General features: G+C 34.5%; 2 protein-coding genes across 4 annotated transcripts in view; one reads left to right on the top strand and one right to left on the bottom strand.

Annotated features, from left to right (window-relative positions):
• The window catches only part of LOC110457074 (coiled-coil domain-containing protein 93-like), a 38436-nt gene extending 26493 nt beyond the window's left edge, over positions 1–11943 (bottom strand). For both annotated transcript variants that reach the window (XM_021508169.1, XM_021508170.1), the window contains exons 1-6: positions 11823–11943; positions 8850–8963; positions 7918–8012; positions 7374–7485; positions 6110–6208; positions 1326–1382 (exon numbers count right to left, since the gene is read on the bottom strand). In XM_021508169.1, the coding sequence (XP_021363844.1) occupies positions 1326–1382; positions 6110–6208; positions 7374–7485; positions 7918–8012; positions 8850–8963; positions 11823–11915 (570 nt within the window). In that variant the 5' untranslated portion in view covers positions 11916–11943. The remainder of the gene's footprint in view (positions 1–1325; positions 1383–6109; positions 6209–7373; positions 7486–7917; positions 8013–8849; positions 8964–11822) is intronic.
• Positions 11944–12107: 164 nt separating this feature from the next.
• On the top strand, positions 12108–20835 carry LOC110457081 (insulin-induced gene 2 protein-like). 2 transcript variants are annotated; one of them, XM_021508180.1, is made up of 6 exons: positions 12108–12276; positions 13913–14158; positions 15323–15447; positions 15965–16131; positions 17504–17603; positions 18236–20835. In XM_021508180.1, the coding sequence occupies exons 2-6, from the start codon at positions 13972–13974 to the stop codon at positions 18278–18280; spliced, it is 624 nt and encodes a 207-aa protein (XP_021363855.1). In that variant the 5' UTR covers positions 12108–12276; positions 13913–13971; the 3' UTR covers positions 18281–20835. The 2 variants fall into 2 exon arrangements, with proteins under 2 accessions (XP_021363855.1, XP_021363856.1); XM_021508181.1 differs by lacking the exon at positions 12108–12276 and adding an exon at positions 12609–12701.
• The last annotated feature ends 649 nt before the right edge of the window (positions 20836–21484 follow it).

Raw genomic sequence — 21484 nt, 5'->3', positions numbered from 1 at the left:
TGAGGTCGTCTGGTCTCATGTCACTGTCTTCCCGTGAGTCTGTTTATGTCTATGAATTGGAAAGCTTTATTCCTGAAGTACGTGTGAGTATACATTTCCCGGTAAAATCTTGATATCGGGTGTTGACATATCATCGGCACGCACGTGTACTATTGTTTACCATGGGCCTGTTCGTTTATGCGGAACAACCGGTTTGACCGTTTATAAATGTAACAATTTCGGGTGTAAATCCTGGCGGACCTGCAAATGTGTATGCAGGCCTTGCAAGGCTTTCTCAAGACTCGCCTGAAAGCAGCATCAGATTACTAGGTCCGACCTTATTTAATAAACGAACAACAGTGGTCCGATCGGTTTGACCGTTTAAACGAAAACGGCCCAGCAGGTGTTACTATAATTTGCACTACGATATTGAATGCCCGATACGCAATACGGAAATGACGACACGGTGTACATGCACATTTCGATTAAGATAATTGAGTCCTAGCTGTACTTTTTCCGGAAGTATGTCACGAAAATGGACGCTGATGACGATGTGTCGAGCCACCTTAAGTGTACAAATCATTAAACGGACTCGCAGTAAGTGCAGATTAGTGTTGATCAACATTGATGCAGTTTGTTTTTTATTATAAATAACATGGTTTTGACAGTCCGTAAACTTTACAGTTCTAAGCTTTATCGTAAATTCTTTTTTACTGATTTCATGCTAGTCTACTTACGAAAGATGTTCATAAACACGGAATGGCGAAATGCCGTACTTTTGCGTTTTATTTGTATCAAAGAATTAACAAGTGACAAAATGAAATTTGGATACTACGTTGGATTAACGCTATTGAAACCAATATTTTACTTCGAGGTATCCGAGTTTTTCGACTTTTCAGGGTTCGAATTATCAGAGTTTTATTTACTAAGATAAAGAAAAGATTTGGCCGGGACCGGAGAAATACTTCGAGATAAACAGGGTCTTTGAGTTAAAAGAGTTCGAGATAACGAGGTTCGACTGTATATGATATTCAATTGAAATCTGATTTTTTTAAAATTTGAATCTACTGTTACAAAACAAAATGATTCAAAACATCAATTCAAATAATTTGTCATAAAAAATTACGTCATTTATTATAAATTAAGCTATATACAGTCTCAATATATCAATTCAGAAATGAGTATTATTAAGAAGTGATATCATGATCAATGACTGCAATTTTGTTCATACCTGTTATTATTATATAAGTCTTCTTTTATTAGCTGCTTCCAATTTACCATAAGATATTTGGAAAGTAAGGAAGTATTTTAGAATAAGCTAGCATACACCCTTAACTTTGACTGACCTTGACACCAGCAACTGTTGAAGCAGCCTTATCCTTGTTTGCATCAAAAGCTACGTCCTACAAAAACAAAACATACATAAATATGAAACTATTAAATGAAAGATATTACCAAACAAGAGGCCCAGAGGGCCTGTATCTCTCACCTGGATATCTAAGCAATCATGACAAAATATCCCAAAATGAGATCGAAAGGAATATGCCAGACCCCAAGGCCAATCCTCGTAGCATATCTGTATTAGATTTTTCATGCCCAGCAATGTTATGTATGGTTATTGGTTGAGGATCTCAACTGTTTCTAAGCTGTGACTCAGAAACTAGGTCCCTAGGGTTGTGGCCAGACCCCAGGATCAATTCTAATATCATGACTGCATTCATTTTGCCCAGCATTTGTATTTATAGTTTTGGGGTGGTGATCTCAACTGTTTCAAAGATATGACCCAGGGATTAAGTCTGCAAGGGTGGGGCAGACCCTGGGGTCAATTCTAATATCATGACTGCATTAGTCTCTTTATGCCCAACAATTGTATATATAGTTTTTGGATGGGGATCTTAACCATTTCAAAGTTATGACCCAGGGGTTAAGTCTCCTAGGGTGGGGCAAACCCCAAGGGCATAATGAGAGCATATGTGCATTCATCTCTTTATACTCATCAATTGTATATATGGTTATAGGGTGGGGATCTCAACTGTTTCCAAGCTGTGACTAAGAAACTAGGTCCCTAGGGGTCTGTCAGGCACAAGGTTCTATTCTAATATCATGACTGCATGCATTCGTCTCTTTATGCCCAGCATTTGTATACATAGTTTTGGGGTGGGGATCACAACCGTATTAAAGTTATGACCCAGGGACTATGTCTCAAAGGGTGGGGCCAGACCCTAGGGCCATCCTGGAAGCAAATGTGCATACTTCTCTTTATACTCAGCAATTGTATATATGGTTATATGGTGGGGAACTCAACAATTTCCAAATAATAAATTTAATTTGGCACCACTCCTTAGCCCGGGGGGTCAGCCCCACCATTTGTACAATTTTGAATCCCTGCCTCACATGAATGCTTCCAACCAATTCAAGTATGATCGATATCCATGGCATAGTTCTACAGAAGAAGTCATTTATAACAATATAGCCAAATTGCCTGCCCCCTTTTGGCCCCGCTTCTCAGCCCCCTCGTTGGTCAGCCCAACCATTTGTACCATTTTGAATCCCCACCACCTAGGGATGCTTCCAGTCAAATATGGTTGATATCAATCACTTAGTTCCAGAGAAGAAGTCGCTTAAAGCAACATAGCCAAATAACCCTTTTTGGCCCCCGCCCCTCAGCCTCCTGAGGAGTCAGCCCAACCATTTGTACAATTTTGAATCCCCATCACCTAGGGATGCTTCCAGTCAAATTAATTAAATTCCAATCAGTGGTTAAGTAGAAGTTTTTTAAAGAAATTGTTGACATACGGACTGACGACGGACGCCACGGTATGGCATACCAGGTGAGCTAAAAATGAACACAAATCATCTCCTAAAATGGACATTTAGACTATATATGTCATAATGCCCGGTCATATTTCTAAATTGACGAAACAATTACATTTCACAGACAGCCATAAATATTTATCTAGGTTATTTATGTATGTGTATGTGGGAAAGGAGATCAGAGTTACAGGTACAAAGTACAAAGTATGTTAATACAACGGGACAGTTGTAAATAACAATTTGTTTTGCAATAATGTACAATATTTATTTACATGTATGGCGCCCTCATGTATTTTGCATAATTACTCTATTTGCACTTAATATTACAACCCATCAATAATAGTTTTCCTACAGTGACAGTTATAAATAAAGTAGATAAAAAAAGACACACAGATCTGCATTATACATAGCAAAATCTTTTTCTTTTTCTTTTTTTAAATAATACTTTTTATCTGTTATGTAATACAAAAATGTCAGTAATGAGGTATAGACTGTTTTGACAGATTTATGTTTCATTTAACATTTTCCCCTCTGAATGATGAGTGTCATACTGTGATTAACCTCATTTATCACCTGACAGGAATTGTGTATTGAACTTAAGCTCGGCAGGAAGTGGGTTATCTTATCTTAATAATTTAAGCTCCGAGATAATGTTGGCTGTGTTTACAACAGATGTACAACGGTGTATCTGTTATTGTACATTCCTTGTCTGCTTACTAAATAAAACTTCACTTACAAGATTCAAGCGACGGATCTGTTGCATTTATCAGAAATTACGTACAGACTTTGTACATGTATTTACAGTCGACAGTAAATAAACATAGTTACAAATGGGTTTTGGTAAACAAAAACATATGTCTACTTTTAATTATTATATAAACTCTATTAGGCAGAGATGGGTAATGCAAGCATACTTCAACTTTTATAATGATGTTGTAACAGTTTTCAACTTACAACCTAGACAGGATTTTACTGAAAAAGTTGCATATATTTGACCTTTGACTTTGAAGTGAAGGTCACTGAGAACTAATTAAAATATACTGCATCCCATCTGCAGTTGATGCAGTTATACGTAAAAACTCATTAAGATATATCCTCATTAAGTTGTTTAAAATTGATGGCTAAGACAGGCTGCAACTTCAAGTGAAAAGGTGACAATGTAAACTTACAGGGAATAGGGGTGTGCAATTTCATTTTTAGAATACCAGCCTGCAAGTTGATTTTGAAAAGTTATTTTCATAGTAAATATTACTATTACTTTAGTAAATATTGAAAATTGAAAATTTTCACCAGCTCCAGTTAGTGTTATTGTAAACCTCTGAAATACCCTGCCATTTTTAGCTCACATGGCACTTTGGTTTAAAATTGATGGCTAAGACAGGCAGACTTCAAGTGAAAAGGTGACAATGCAAACTTACAGGGAATAGGGGTGTGTAATTTCATTTTTAGAATACCAGCCTGCAAGTTGATTTTGAAAAGTTATTTTCATAGTAAATATTACTATTACTTTAGTAAATATTGAAAATTGAAAATTTTCACCAACTCCAGTTAGTGGAATTGTAAACCTCTGAATTACCCTGCCATTTTTAGCTCACCTGGCCCGAAGGGCCATGTGAGCTTATGCTGTACAGCGTCTTCCGTTGTCCGTCTGTCTTCCGTCAGTCAACTTTTTCTTTTGAACAACTTCTTCTGAAGAACTGTAGGACCTTGGGTCATGATATTTGGCCAGTAGGTACCTGGGATGGTGTGCTATAAAGTCTCCTCATTAAAATGACCTTGAACTAGTTTCAAGGTCACAGGGGTCAAATATGTTAAAAACTTCAAACAACAATATCCAAAGAACCATTTGGACTAGAGTCATGATACTTGGGTATGTTATGGAGACCAGCAGTGCAAATATTTTCTTCAATTACAGTAATGAGGTTAAAGGTCAAATTCAAGTGCTAGTCGGGGGTCAAATGTCAACATGGGTTAAAAGCTTTAACAATCTTCTTCTCAAGTTCCATAAGGCCCAGGATCATAATATTTGGCCAGTAAGTACCTGAGATAGAGTGCTATAAAGTTTCCTCATTTAAATGACCTTGACCTAGGTTCATGGTCACAGGGGTCAAATATGTTAAAAACTTCAAACAATAATATCCGAAGAACCATTTGGACTAGAGTCATGATACTTAGTAATGTTATGGAGACCAGCAGTGTGAATCTTTTCTTTTTACAGTAATGAGGTGAAAGGTCAACTTAAAGTACTTGTCAGGGGTCAAATGTCAACATGGGTTAAAAGCTTTAACAATCTTCTTCTCAAGTTCCATAAGGCCCAGGGTCATGATATTTGGCCAGTAAGTACCTTGGATAGAGTGCTATAAAGTTTCCTCATTAAATGACCTTGACCTAGTTTCAAGGTCACAGGGGTCAAATATGTTAAAAACTTCAAACAATAATATCCTAAGAACCATACTGACTAGAGTCATGATACTTGGGTATGTTATGTAGACCAAAAGTGCTAATCTTTTCCTCAAATACAGTAATTAGGTCAAAGGTCATTAAAGTGCTAGTCGGGGGTCAAATGTCGACATGGGTTAAAAGCCTTAACAATCTTCTTCTCAAGTTCTAAAAGGCCCAGGGTCATGCTATTTGGCCGGTAGGGACCATGGATGGAGTGTTATAAAGCTTCCTCATTAAATAAACTTGACCTAGTTTCAAGGTGACAGGGGTCAAACATGTTAAAAATTTCAAACAACGATATCCTAAGAAGCATTTGGTCTAGAGTCATGATACTTGGGTATGTTATGTAGACCAGCTGTGAATCGTTTTCTTTATTACAGTAATGAGGTCAAATGTCAACTTAAGTGCTAGCCGGAGTCAAAGGTCAAAGTGGGTTAAAAGCTTTAAATTTCAAATTTCAAACAACAATATCTTAAGAAGCGTTTAAGAGATGCTAAAATGTCTTGTGTTCTAGTTACCAAATTTGGTCTGAAGTTACCTATATGTCAGTTTCATGTAAACAAAAGAAACAGGTGAGCAATACAGGCCCTCTGGGCCTCTTGTTTAAAATTCTGTTTAAGTGACCCAGTTTTGGTACACTCAAACACTTTATTGTTTTTCGTTCAATTATACCCTACCGAGATTTGGTACTTCCTCTAGTGTTTTGTTGTTTTTAAGAAACTACTACCTAGATTTGGTGGTTTTTCTGTTGTTATTGTTAAAACTATGACCTTGTATGTCATAACTTTTTGTTCCCATACAATGACCTAATTTTAGTATTATCAGTGACCTAGATTTCGTACTTACTTCAGCTGGTTTTAGTATGTATACTAACCTCTGGTGTTTTGTGGTTTTTGCTGAACTGTGATACTGAAAATGATCTTATGTAATCACCCATTTCTTCTCTAGTCTCAATAGCCTTCTTCACAAGCCACTGTCAAAGAAATCAAAATTAAACATTTAATAATAGTGAAACCCCAACTTGCAGTGCCACTACCACATGTAAAAATAAGTAATGTAATGTTTTAACCTTGACATAGCAACATGACATCACAAACTGTCAGATTATTCTGACAACCAATAAAATAATTACTGTCTCTTCCAAAATAGTTTCTAACTAAAAACATGTAAGATATCTATATTTATTAATACATGTAGGTCATGTGGACTTGAGTCAAATAAGTGACAACACATATACTCCAAAAGTATTTTTGCTGGTTTTTAATTTTCATGATTTTACGTAATGATTTTCACCAAAAAAAATTAAACCCAAAAATTCAGTAGGAATTTGATCAATTTTTAATGTAATATCATGTGTCATAGCCATAAACTATGAAAAAAACTCCTGAAAAATTGTCCATTTAAGTAATTCCTCAAAAATTAGGGACAGCAGAAAACACTAGAGAAAATGTAAGCAATGCAAGCTAGCATCATTTCTATCTGCACATTCAAACTTTGTTGGCAGGGGGTACAATACCCGATTCACAAATCCCTTCATTCATGCACATCTACATGTAATGTCCTTTCCCTTTGCTAAATTACCAAAACTCCAAAAACGGTTCAGGAGAAGTTGTGCTCAGAAGTTTTCTGGAGCAGAAAATAAAGTTTAAAAGGGCCATAACTCAATGAAAAATCATCAAATTGCAAATTCCTTTCTAAATGCATATCGGCTCAAGATGTACTTTCACTGTGCCAAATTATGAAAATATCTGACACATAATTTAGGAGAAGATGTACTTACAAATTTTTTGAAACAGAAATTTTAAGTTTCAAGGGAGATAATTCCAGAAAAATAATTACACTGTAATCCAAAATTAAGGAAATTTGTACCAAGCTTCATTGGGACTGTAACGATACACCAAGGTATATGAATTTGGAATTTTGTAGAACTAAAAAAACAATTTCAATCACAGTAATGTGACTCAAGACGGCCACCATCACATCATAACTTCATTCAGCACATGATCAGATGTCATCTTTTTGCAATTCAGGAGGCAGACAATTCAATGTCAGAAATGGATTTATTCTGCTATTGAACCTTAGTAAGAGAAAGTGTGGGTATCTGTAGGGTGGGAATCGTGATGACTGCATCTCCTTACCTGTACTACTGGATAGATGTGGATGAAATCGAGACCTTGGATCTGATGGGGCTCAATCCGATGAGGGCACCTCATTTTTGGTAGCACTCCTACAATCTTCTCCGTCAGCTCACTGTCACATAACGCAACATGAAAATGATGTGAGGTTACAACGGTCGACCATCAGAGCTGGCCCTGACTTCGCAAAATTATCGTTGGTTCAATATTTTTTAAGGGTTTATTTACAAGAAGTTGCTATTTATTTTTTTGTAGCCTGATTTCTATTTTGAACAGATTATAACTTTTAAGAAATAAAAAATGTTTTCTTTTTTTTAATCTGATGAACTGTTAAGTTTAATAATTAAATGTATTTATATATAGTCATTTGTTCAATATTTTTTGAGGAATATATATATAATATTATATATATAAATTTATATCAAAGAAAAAAATAAGATAAGAAACAAATTGAGTTTTGATGCAGTAAATGCATTCAAACGAAAGAAAAAATCTTTTCATGATTGTTTTTACATAACGTTCAAATTCAAAAAAGAGGAGTTAATACATTTTTTGTCCAATTGTAGAGTTCTCCTGAAACAGCAGGTCGATATCAATGTCAATACTGCAGGTTGTAATACACCATGTCATTCCACCAACGACCTGTAACCAGACAGATCAAGGTTTGTCATCAGCTGTCTATAGTTAAGGTCCAATATGGAACCAAGTTTGAATTCTGTTCCACAGGTAAAAAATTTTATGTTTCTCAATTGTTGTCTAAAATTGCTCAATGAAAATTCATGTAATATTGAAATGTTCATTCTGGTAACCTAGGCTACATGACAGATTAAATGATGCTTTTAGATGGTATTTAGGCAGAGCCTGTATGTGCATGTACAATGTAGCATTTTTTTTCCATATTTCAAAGCACATGCGCTGTTATTCGCAATATATTAAAATACAAACTCTAGATCTGTACATAATGTACAATGAGCTGAATTGAGTCAATTCTGTCCATATATAACAACTATTGTACATACGCTTACAGCGTAACCGAATAGACATCGATTTGTGGACAACTCATACACATTTTACACCTTAGTGTGCATACGCTTCACTGGTCATTTGTCTGATGAAGGTGACAGAGTACATACATGTACCGTACTAGTCATTGAAACATCACATAGAAACACTTATTAATTGTGTAACAAAAAAATGTTCATAATCCATTACTATTACCAACCCGAAGAACATGTTTAAAATCAAACTAAAATATATGTCCCAAAAATCACCGATATAACATGAATAGAATGCTAATATATGAGTTAGTACTTCAATTATTATTATGTGGTTTCATGTTTAAAAACCATTTTATCAATAGAAATGTTCTCAGTCTGATTAAGTATGTATATATAGTGTGTCAAATTATGTTGTATCCTTATTCATTGTACTTTTATTTGTATAATAAATCAACTTCTATATTATTAATAACGTAATTACCTTATCAAAGGGAGACAACCCTTTGATCCTTGCACGGAAATACCCAGCAGCCAATAACAAATCAATAATTTGACCAAGTTTGACATTCTGTTCCTCATCTTCTCGTACATCAAACTGGAAAAAAATATGCATATATCAAACTGTAAAAATATCTATATACTTATCTATACAAACTATCTTTTACCTTCTTTAATTTACAAACAAATTTGCATATAGAAGTATTACACAATGTGTATACATGTATATAATAATTTACAAATACATAGGAAATACGTTACTGACATATATATCTTATATTATTATCATTATATAATTATATATATAGCTACAGAGTAATAAATCATTTATCTCAGCCTTTCTTTTTCTTTCTTTCAAAACAGACATACAAAAATATACCAAACAGCAGTCTTGACAATAATATAATTGACAATAAGACCAGGCAGGGTTTATACAATTTTATCCCCTCTTTTTGTTGTTGTTTTCATTGAATGTTCATTGTAAATTTGAAGCAAAGTATTACGGTAAGTGAAATTTGAAAGAATGTATCTTACATAATTCTTTCTGAAAACATCAATATAATTGGCGCCCCATACCACACACAATAATAAAGAGTAGTTATAGGCAATTGGTTTAAACTCATAATCAATAATTGGTTTGTAATCAGAAGAAGTAAACCAATCGATGATCGATTACACAATCGGTTTATAATATTTTGGGACTGAACACCAAAATAAAGTGAAAACACTATACATTCAATTTTGTTCTTTTATTATTTTAATGAATGGATAGCAAGCAACCTTCATGCATTTTTATCAATCAGATAGTATAAATAATAACAATATATGACTTTCAAAGCATACCTTTCACAGAAGACATTTAAATACTTTGATTTCAATAATGAACCTATTATATCGATTATGGAATTTGTAATCGATAATTGGAATCGGAAAAGGCAAACCGATCGATTTTCGATTATAATTGATCATCAGCCTGTCACTAATAAAGAGTAAAACTTGCAGTTTAATATATCATGCAACTTTTGTCAGATTACAAAGGGCATTGCAACCACAATATGATATGTCTTAAAATCTTTATATATTGTTTCACAGTTGTTTATTGATGACACAACCATATATATTTGTAAAATTGGCACTGAATGACAAATTGGTTGACTAAACTTGGTACAACATGATGTGTTATTACTCTTGGCTTTGCTTTAACATAACATACAATAAGTAGTGTACACTGTGGTTCTTTATGTTATTATGTATACAATGTATTATGCAGGTGACATACTTGGATTCTGAGTTATATCATTCTGCAATATTGATTTAGAATGGGCCATGGTCGGGTTGTTTTTTTCGTTTGATAGTTACATTGTATATATATACTTGCATTATAATGAAAGTATTCTACAGGTAGGGATTACCTATCACTTGATGAGTTGGTCAGTACATCCTCTCGAGTCAGAGGAAAGAAATCCTTCCAATTATAAGTATGCTTCACTCACGGACTAAGAGTTTGTTCACAGTGGAGTACAGATCAGATGAGGCATATTTTTTCTCTCTCTTAAATACTATTTATCCATATTGGATATATATTTGTATATGGCAACTTCGCATTCACTTAGTGGGATTTGTAGGTTATGTAGATTAAGGTAATTAGGAAAGAATTGTTTTAAACCATTGTCTAGATTACATTTGATAAACCAATTTAAGATACCACCAGCTCGATCCTCTTATGATTCAGTGATTACAATATAATCCTTGTGACAGTGAAAAATGCAGTTGTGTTTTCCTATGTATAAGTTATGTAGTGACTGTTTTGTGTCGTTTAACGTTTATTAGTCAGCGTTTAACGTTAGTGCAGGCAAATTTGCCATGCACTCAAATTCGCCACCCTATGAAGAAAATGCCAGATGACGTCATAATACATGAGATGTGACATGAATAACATCACCATAGTCTTCAATACAGTTAAAACCTTCAAATAAATTGACAAGAGGTATAAGAAGGGAAAAGTTATACTTTTAATCAAAGTTATTATGAAATATCTTTTAACACCATGAATCTTAAAAATTTGGTCGCTCGTCAACTAAACTCATAAATCTGAGGCCAGTTGGTTGTTATTTAGTGTAAATTCATTACATACACATTTAAAATACCCATATCTTAACGCTAATTGCAGTTAATGATCGACTGAGCCGTCAATGCAAGTAAATTGTTTTTCTACAAGTGTACTTTGGTACATATGTATGTACAATGTACTGACGATCCAATGCATGTTTATGGAAATAACGATTGGAAAGATCCACGATTTGATAATTTGTCGGTTTCCAATTTCATGCGATGTGATTTTAGAATACAATCAACCAGTGCCTTTTTAAAAGTATTGTTTGCGTCTTACATTCAACCATCTTACAACACTTAAATTAAAATACCATCTAGAAATTTTCTAGATTTATATCTGAAAGCAATTTGTTGTCGGCCTGTCACACAAAAACTGATTTTTACATGAAAATGTAAGTACATTTACAACACATGGCCGGACAGTCTTTGTTGAATAAGTTTTCAAGCCAAAGAAAATCGTTTTAATTTGTCAGATGTTTCCCGTTGCATGCAAGACGATCTGAGACGTACATGTGACAAATTATCCAAATTCCGGGGGGNTGGTGATGCGTGACGTCATTCAGGCGTGTTTACAACAATGTTTATTTATAGGCGTTTCAGTCAAATCCTCTTCTATACTGGTGCTCGTCGGCATTTTAATACATACATTTTTGGACGAATTATTGGCCGAAACCCTTACTTATGTGACGAATTTGCCTTCACTAACGTTAGAGTCATGCAGTACATTTAGTACTGGAGTCTTGTTTACTAATGACGAATAAGAAAACAACGGGCCCGGGCACCTGTCACAAACAAGGGTAACAACTTTTTAGTTCGTTCGTTGTTACATTTTTTACACCTTTACCTCAATCTCATTTCCATCAGCATCATACTGCGTTTGTAACTTTGATGAACCAGATCTAGCCCTCGCAAATACACTCCCACCAGTGGACGCCATTTTGATCTCTTTTGAGAATAAAAAGTCACATGATAAGAATTATTTTTAGAAAAATATAACCCGGAAGTTTTTCTATGCCGGCAAATCTAACCTTTGACTTATTAACCCAAATGGCTGGAGCATCAGCCCATATATTGATTGGTGGTTTATTTATAGTTTTGGAAAATGCCGAAATTTGATTGGTCGATTCTTGTCAGCCGACTGTGTGGTATCGTGCGATATCAGTCGACATAGAATGTCTATATTATGAACTGAAGCAAGCAAGACAAGCCTGCATAAAGTTCTTTCCATGAACCGATGAGTATACACATCTGTGATAACAAGGAATGAAGGCTGAACTGTGATATATCAGATTACTCTGGTAAGTATTTCGGTTGTTTTCTGTGTTATTACGACGAATTTGTAGCAACCATCTGATCAACGTTGTATCATACCTACTGTAGATACAGTACAGAGCATAATATCTGAACTTGACGTCAGCTGATTGAAACTTGACTCTCGACTTTTTGGGGGTTTTTCGTATTCAGATATGTTTGACTGGTTTAGATATACACTTGTAACAATAGACTCTACGTTTTACTTTTAAGTTACTAGAGCTATTATGCCGATTTTGGAAAAACGCAAAAAGTTATCGACTTCCATTCCAAAAATAAATCCACGTCAAGTCCTACTTCAAAAATAAGTCCACGTCAAGTTTACCCCACTATCCTCTTACTTCCTGCCCTGAGAAACTGCTGTGATCACTATAGAAGGAACTCGATTAGGATTTAAAACGAAAAGTTAACTGTAAGTGTGTGTCCGAGCCTTTAAATTGTGGTAATCTCATAATTTTTTGACATAAACACGTTGCCATGGTAGACTTGGATGACAACTCTGCATGATTCCATGTACCGATGAGTGGGCCACAGGGGTTCATAACGAACTCCTGTGATCTTCCTTGGTATTGCAAATTCTCACTGATGTTAATTACTTTGAAAATACATGTGGGGAGGAAGAGTGAAGCAGTACTAGTACTGCCATTAACTGGACTCTCGTCTCTAGTCTAGGCCAATCCACGACTACCTGCATGAGTTTCTCTTCGTTCATAGACAAATTAGATATATTGCATATGAAAGTGTGAAACCCAGTTAAATATGGTCATGCAATTTCCAGGTGTAGTACCCAAAGTATCGCACTGTCTCAATGTCTAAGCTTATGGGTGCAAATTTTGAGAGCAACGTTTTCCCCACGACTCGGTCCCATCATATCGCCTTAAAGTTTTGAAAAAATCCTGAAAGTCCTTTATGTGTATATCACTAAAATTACACTTGCTCTAATATCTTGCATCCAACATCTAAGAATGGAAAATTACACTAGCCTAGCACCCAGGTCTTGTACATATTATGTTTATATTATTGACAAGTAAAACAAGTCTGACCTTATTATATAATAAATCTATAATACTTCGGAATATTTTTTCAGCTTGTAATGAAATTGATACAATAGGGAAATTGAACATCAAAATACAAGTGGTCTTCAAATTCTCTTTCATTAGGTTGGTCACACAAGCAGGTTTTTAGTGCTCAACAGTACTAGTACGTATGCCTAAATTATGACAACTTCTCCTGAATCCAATTAAATTAAGGTAAATCTGTATAAACAGAACCTACAAAAATTAAAGCTACAATGACAAACTCTAACAACATATAAACTTTTGTAATTGGTAAGGATTCCAGATCTTAACAGTGGGGTGATATGTGGTGTGATGATTATATTGATGATGTCATTCAGGGAAAAAAGGACTATTTGAGTCGGAGTGCAGTATTAATTTATGCATACTTAAAAGCAGAACACATGATAACATTTCAATTCATATGTACCCAAGCTAAAATTTATATATATATAAACCTGAAGAGCCCTGTGAAGGGTGAAAGCAGCTAGTTTTTTAGTCGGTCGTTAATTTTATTTTTTCTATATATATATATATATATATATATTGTATTGATATTTATTTTCAGTATTTAAACCAAGATCTTCAACATTCGAAGTGGAAACTGTCTGTGATAGAATATCAACAATGGCTGTTTCAACAATGCTAATGAGAGGGTCAGTGCTGTTTTTTGTCGGCATGTTCTTTGCACTGGTGCTGAACTTCCTACAGATCCAGAGCGAGTCTTCGTTGGAACTTCACTCCTTTCCTGACGAAGTTTTACAGCTGTTTGCCTCAGCTTGGTGGGTGCCGTTAGGATGTGGACTAGCAGCAGGTAAATTTTGGTTCAATGAATAACCATCTCCCATTGATGCCACATCTGTGTAGTGTTTTGCTTCCAGGAGCAAAGAGGCCATTATTAAAGAATATTAGTCAGTAAGAACAACATTTGAAAGTCGGATGAATTTGGAAACTTGTATCCATGTCGGATTGTCACGGTGTGGGAAAGTTACAAGACTCTGTCTCGATGACTTTTGATTGAATGGTAGTGATATCACTGGAGGCCTTTTGAAAAGTAGGAGCACAAGTTAATGATAAATCTGGTAACCTACTTTGAGTACAAGTATGTACATAACATACACAGGTACATATCAGTTTTAAAAACAAACCTACGTCATTAATACTGACAATAGACCTACAGAAAACTAGGACGTGTTATTCTGTTGTGAACATTATCTGTGTAGATATACTTCAGCACATGAACATGCCCGAATGTCAAGCATAAATATTTACTGAGTGCGATACAGATATGCCTATTGACGTCTGCACCACATACAGGCAATCAACACCTGTGTATTGAGTCGTAGGACAAGTGATAAGGTTATCTTGTTTGTATGTGTATCTATACTAGATAGTTATATACATTTAGTTCAAAAGGTAGGACTGTTCATTCAGATGTTCAAAATTTTCAAACTTTAATTTCATGCACATGTACGTATTATGTAATATAATAAATCAGTATAGTTGATCAATGTAAAGAAGAAGAAAACAATCCGCTTGCGTACATACGTACATGTACATATATATATGTGTTGCTTTGTGATCTAAAACTTTGTTGTGAAAAACATTCACATGCAAATTTTCATGAAAACAGAAATTGATATGTCATTTTCAATGGAAAGAAGAAAAACATTTCCAATTGCACACACATATATATATGTACATATATGTGTTGCTTTGTGACCTTAAACTTTGTTGTGTAAAATGTACACAGGAAAATTATCATGAAAACAGAAAAAATGATTAACACTTCAACATAATTATTTGAGAAAAAAATTGTCCTTGCTATTGTAGATTAGGTTTAGGCAAACTATTAAATTTCACATATTTGTTGTTGTGCATGTCATGTTGTGTTAAACTTATAGTTTTTAAAAATGTGTATATACATGTAATATAATATGTTCTGTAGATGCTAATTACACTGATGTTTTGTTTGCAGCGTTTATTGGCCTGGTGTACCCACTACTGGACAAACGTCTAGGCGAGCCCAACATGTGTAAGGGGGAGTGGTCCAGTGTGATGCGCTGTGTGGCGGTCTTCGTAGGAATCAACCATGCCAGTGCTGTATCCTTTCTGTTTCATAACTATTTTTAGATGACATTGTCACTGTCAGACTCATCATATCCAATCTAATGAATACTTTTATACTTAAATTATGGGTACTTTTTCATATCATTTTATCTCGAGAATATTTTACATGTCGCGATGCGTTATTCAAGATTTGTTTCATGTTTGCGAAAAAGTTGCTTTTGTCATTTGACAAAAAAAAATCTCTTCTGTTTCCTGCAAAACCATGATTAATCATATTCTGCGTATCATATAATATACTGTGTAAAATTTCATTATTGAAGGCATTATTACTCGGATCAAAGCTGACAATTTATTGAATTATAGATTGCCCCAAATTCCACTATAAAAGCAACTTGCAAATTATTGATTCATGAATGAAAAATTCCATTTTCCCCCCACACTTTCACCATATTGGCAAAATATTAAAATTTCAGAAGTTTCTAGGTGTCTGAAGGCCATAATTTGCATACATGTATGAATAGAAAGCATTTTTTACTTAACCTTTGACCAGAAAATCGATTTTGCCAACAACATGCAGCTGTCTGTATCCCTGGCAGCGATGTCCATTGGCCTGTGGTGGTTGTTTGACCGATCCAAGAGTGGTTTCGGGCTTGGAGTTGGTATTGCTGTCCTAGCAACCCTCATTACGCAGCTTCTAGTCTACCATGGCGTTTACAGGTAGGTTTCAACTACAGAACAAGACTTTGAAATGTTGAAAATGCGCAAGTACATACTTTGATGAAAAAATCCAGGAATTTTCCTCTACCTAAAAAGTGCCTTTTTTTCCCAAAAACTGAGGAATATATTCCCAATTTCAATACAAATAATGCTATATTTTCTCAATTTATTAAAGGGACAATTTAGTGAAGTAAGTTTTTTTGATTACCTGAAAATCAAGACAATACTGAAAATATATATCTCCTGACGAAAGTTTACGTAGTTGATAATGACATGACCTGAAGCCAACGTCCAGTGTGATCAGTTTCATCTTTTGGGAAAGCCAGTGATAAAAATAACTACGACCGAAATAGCGCAATGTCTGGGCATTTGTGTGAGAATTCCGAAGTAAACATTGTACAGCGCTACGCTGTCAACCGACAACACGGTGTCCGTTATGAGTCTGACTTCGCACATAACTGATTCTTGAATTTACACAATACATCGCAAATAAGAATTATAAATATCATACTATATACCTCTAATCAGATATTTCCTTTAACATTTAGATTTGAATAAGAACGAACAGGTTCAATTAGAGCATGCACACACTAATTAGAGGGTGTTGAAGGGAGAATTTCAAACCACAGAAAGTATGATATCAATGGGTTTTAAATGTAAAATAAATCACTTAATTATAACGATGTTTAAGATGCTGTTGGAAGATGATTTTGATTCATAATAATTGCATATACTTATATTCAGAGAGGCTAGGTTAAAAAAAGCAAGAATTTGCCTTCTCTCCTCGGCTGGAAAGACATTTTTGTTTAATTGCTAGAAATTCGTCAACAGCTGCCGCTAAAACGTACGGCTGTATACATGTACAGTTAAGGATTTCTCAATTACTGATTAAAAATGCCAAGAAAACATTGTCTCTTGTTAATTTCTCGACATGAATTGTTCATAGGGAGTATCAAACTATATAATCATTAAGAGTTTTGTGACAAGGTTATAAAAAAAACTTACTTCACTAAATTGTCCCTTTAAGGAACAGGCTGTTGCAAAATTTAGGTAACAAAAACACTGACTTGTCCTGATCTAAGGCATTTTTTGTTCCATCCATTTATAAGAACATTAGCCAATATTAATTAACATCAATCAAAAATCAGGACTGAAAAATGTAAGGATGAATCTTGCTTGGGAACATTTCAACACTCTCGTATGAATGAAACTGGACGAAAAAAAATCCTTTTCAACATCCTCGTAATTTTAGGTGAAACTGCCAAAAAATGTGTATACATGTCTGCAAAATAAATTTCAAATTACTCTTGCTTTACAAATTGGTTTCGGTATTTACTTTCAGAATGTAAAAGTGTTGTTTTAATCTCCACAGGTACACCAAGGCAGAATTTCTCTTCATTAGATCCTGGCTGCCATGCATTGTTTTTTCTGGTGGAGTAACTATGGGAAATATTGGCAGACAGCTAGCAATAGTAAGTAAAACTCATGAACCAAAGTAATTAGGGTTATTTAGGTTCATTAAAAGTGCCTCTCTATACGTATATATATATATTATTCAGTTGAAAGCTTTGCAGAAATGCATGTGATAACTTTTGGAGAGTAATTGGAATTCAAATTTATAAAAAAATAATCTTTTAAGGACGCTTTTCTGTGGTCACATGATATGATATTGGTGAGGATAAGGCATTTGATCTTGCATTAAAAGTTATTCAGTTACGCAAGTTTGTTATTTTATAACAAAATTTACAATAATTGGTGGATACATGAACTACTTCAATACAATTTTAACATATAAATTTGTAAATACAAAATTTCAATACCTGAAAAATCAATCCTGTTATTCAACATGAATGGAGGAGCATGCTAAACAAGATATCTACATGAAGTTCTGTTACAAAATATTTACATGTATTTCTATTACAAGATATCTACATGTAGTTCTATTACAAAATATTTACATGTATTTCTATTACAAGATATCTACATGTAGTTCTATTACAAGATATCTACATGTAGTTCTATTACAAGATGTCTACATGTAGTTCTATTACAAGATGTCTACATGTAGTTCTATCTGATTATTATATCTGTTTTTTCAATTCAGTATGACGGCCATGACTCTGAGGAATCCAAGGTGAAGACAGATTGAGGGCCTCCTACAAAACCTTGCTTGGAGGAAAATCGTTCATTAAATACCAAAAATGTATTCGCCACATTGTGTTCAACAACAGCTGGCCATTTGAACTGCTGATCAATCAACAGCTGCTTCTACAAGCCATAAATCAGCTCGAATGCTGACTGTAAGCTTAGATCTGATTAGTCAACGGTTCTCATCATGTGACTTGAGTTTTATAGCTCAAATGCCGTATGTAAGGCTAGGTCCAACTCTGATTGGTTCCTTGTTCTACGACCAATTGATGTTGGTGAACTTTGACATCTCGGAAAGCCATGACTAGTTGTTCCATCTTTTGGAAAAGCACCTGGCCTGTTACTCCTCGCCAAGAAGAGGAAAGGTTTTCAAGATAATTCTGAGATATTTCAGCAATTATTATTCCTGCACAAACTTAATTGTGTTCAAAAAGCGTATGGTAGGAAAGTAGCACATTTATGTAAGATTTTCTGAGGAACACTGATTTTACGGTTGCAGGATTTTTCTGTCACCATGGAAATTGTTCAAATGTTCTGATATTGCAGAACTTGTACTGCAAATTCATTCGTTCAATATCTTTAAGTAAAATGTTATGCCAGATTTCAATTGATTCTAATTGACAAAAGAAGAGATAGAGATTTTGTTTGGGAGGTGGGGTACAGGGAAGATATGTAGGTTAACATCATGACATTAAGTTGGTTAAGTTAATTGGATTGTTTGCAATGAAAGGATGATTTGTTGAAGAAAATTGCACAGTCCGTAGTATCTTAATTATGTTTTGTATTTCGAAGAAGAAAAAACAACATTCCAGGTGTCCGTCAAGCCACACTATGATAGCACTGACTGTTTTAGTTATTGTGATGTGTTATGCCGAAGTTGGTATCAACATTGGGTGTTCACGATTACAAAAACTTGATATTGAGCGATAAATGTACATACCTGCAGATACTTAACCAGTGTCTATGCAATCTGAATAGTTCTGGAGGGTTAGTGGAAACCATTTTTTTTGATTTTGGGAGTCTTGAATACTCATCACAGATACCAAATCAAAATTGATTCCTCACAGTTCCATATAATATCCAAAAAAATGAGAAGATTGCTATTTTATTTTGTTTCTTTTTTAATTATTATTTTTGAAACAAAAGTTTCATGAACTCAATTACCCTCCTTTTTTGAACATGATGCCATTACTTATATCCTGGTGTAAATGATGTGACTGAATAGACAGTAGATTTTTTTTGTTTTTTTTACACTCTTGTTACAATATATGAAAAAGATGTTTTCTGATGTGTCTGAATGTTTTTGTTAATGAGATGTTACATATTTATACCTAATCGGTAGAAAGTGAATACAGTGTAATATCGATTGTAAGAACCACATAGTTGTGTATGTGTATGATTTAATGTTTTATTGTCTGATGGAGAGGTTATCTCCCTTTGAATGAATTGAGAGTATTTATAGATCATGAAAGTTCATAAATATTATGGTTGAATGGCAGCTGATTTGTGCGTGTTGGTACAAATGTGACGTATGTATGTTTGTAGAAAAATTGACATTCACAATTACTTGTGTAGATGATATTGTGTGGTTCATATATATGTAGGTAGACGTGATCAATTGAAGTTGGACGTTTCTGCTACCTGGCTATATGTACAGGATTAACATACAATCTTCAACATTGTTTAAATGAGAAACACATGTATGTGCGTTTGCATTTTGTGTGAATGTGGAGCGCATGCCTTGCCCTTTCACCCCGAAAGTCACATTTGAACCTTATAAAATCATAGGCTGGGCAAGTCCAGTTTAGATATGTAGGGGTGAATTAGCTAATGGTAGTAAATATGGAACACATGTTGAAAAGAGTTGGTGTGTAAATGTATGGACTGTATTTTAATGGCAGCGAGTAATTGTGGAACACATGCTTGCAGTAAATATATGTGTTGTGAAGAGAATTGTGTAAATTTGAATTTCGAACTATACATATTTAATGCCAGTATAAATGAGCAAATTTGAAGCGTTTTAGCTGTAAATGTGTTTATAAATATGATTGTATAGTCGATGACACTAAGTTTGTGACGTCCTTGACATTGATTATAAATCTGTGGTAAGAATTTGTGTCGGGTATGTTTACAACAATCATGTGTATTTGCAATGATCATTCTATTACAATCATGTGTACATAGTTTGAATGTAACTTAAAATGTAAGACTTGTGTGTGAATTAGTCATTTATATTTCTTGAAAACTCATTTCAGAATTGTTCTTATTCTAGTGATAATATTGAGTGTATCAACCAAATAATGAGGCATAGCGGGTAATTGGAATATACTCAAATGCTGCAAGTCAGGAAAGTGAGAGAGAAAAAATGCAGCAACTCTGACATACAGTGATGTCTGTTACATTGTATGAACTGATGTCAGCTGTGAAGAATATATGAGCTGTAAATTTGTGCACACGTCCTATATTTGTTAAAATACCTACATGCTGAGTTGTGTACAAATGTTGTTGCACCCTGTCCGAGGGTGAAATGGAAATAAAACTGATAAACAAAGTAAACTTGGTGTTTGTTTTCATGAAAAAAGAAACCCGATATATAATAATAAAGTTTTACTTTATACATATTAAACATCGCAATGTTTCAAGACCTACTTGCCCCTTTGGCAAGCTATGACTGAGTGAACGATTTGTATTGTTTACATGTACAACCATGTGATGAAATTGTATTTGTACTCGTCCTGGAAATTGTCTATTGATATAGAGTGTATTGGCACTATATGGAATAGGAAACAATACACATAGCTTGAAAAGGGACCAGTCAGGCTTGAAACGTAAGTAAAACTTGGATATGACATATATTTCCAAACTGATGAATCTTAATGAAGAAAATATATGATGTTCCCTTTGTAGCAAACGTGCATGTGCTTCACATTTATTTGATCTTGGACCAAGAGGATGACGGTGTTCCAATAACATTACACAGCACACTTGTGAGTGATGCAGGTATACATCCAGGGGTTACATTCACTCTCTGCACCCCTGAAATGTGTCATAGCAAAATTGAAGGTGCAGTGTGCACCACCTTGTGGATGAGACGAGAAGACTAATTTGACCTTTTGATGTACATCAAAAGAATCTTGCGGTCGCGTCACAGTTGAACTAACTGGCTTTGAAGTTGGGCGTCGCTCCTCTATAATCTTCAAAGAAC

The sequence above is a fragment of the Mizuhopecten yessoensis genome, unplaced genomic scaffold (genome assembly GCF_002113885.1).
Source record: "Mizuhopecten yessoensis strain PY_sf001 unplaced genomic scaffold, ASM211388v2 scaffold9023, whole genome shotgun sequence".
Lineage (NCBI taxonomy): Eukaryota > Metazoa > Mollusca > Bivalvia > Pectinida > Pectinidae > Mizuhopecten > Mizuhopecten yessoensis.
The sequence above is the reverse complement of the archived record's forward strand: the minus strand, read 5'-3'. Positions and strand labels throughout refer to the sequence as shown.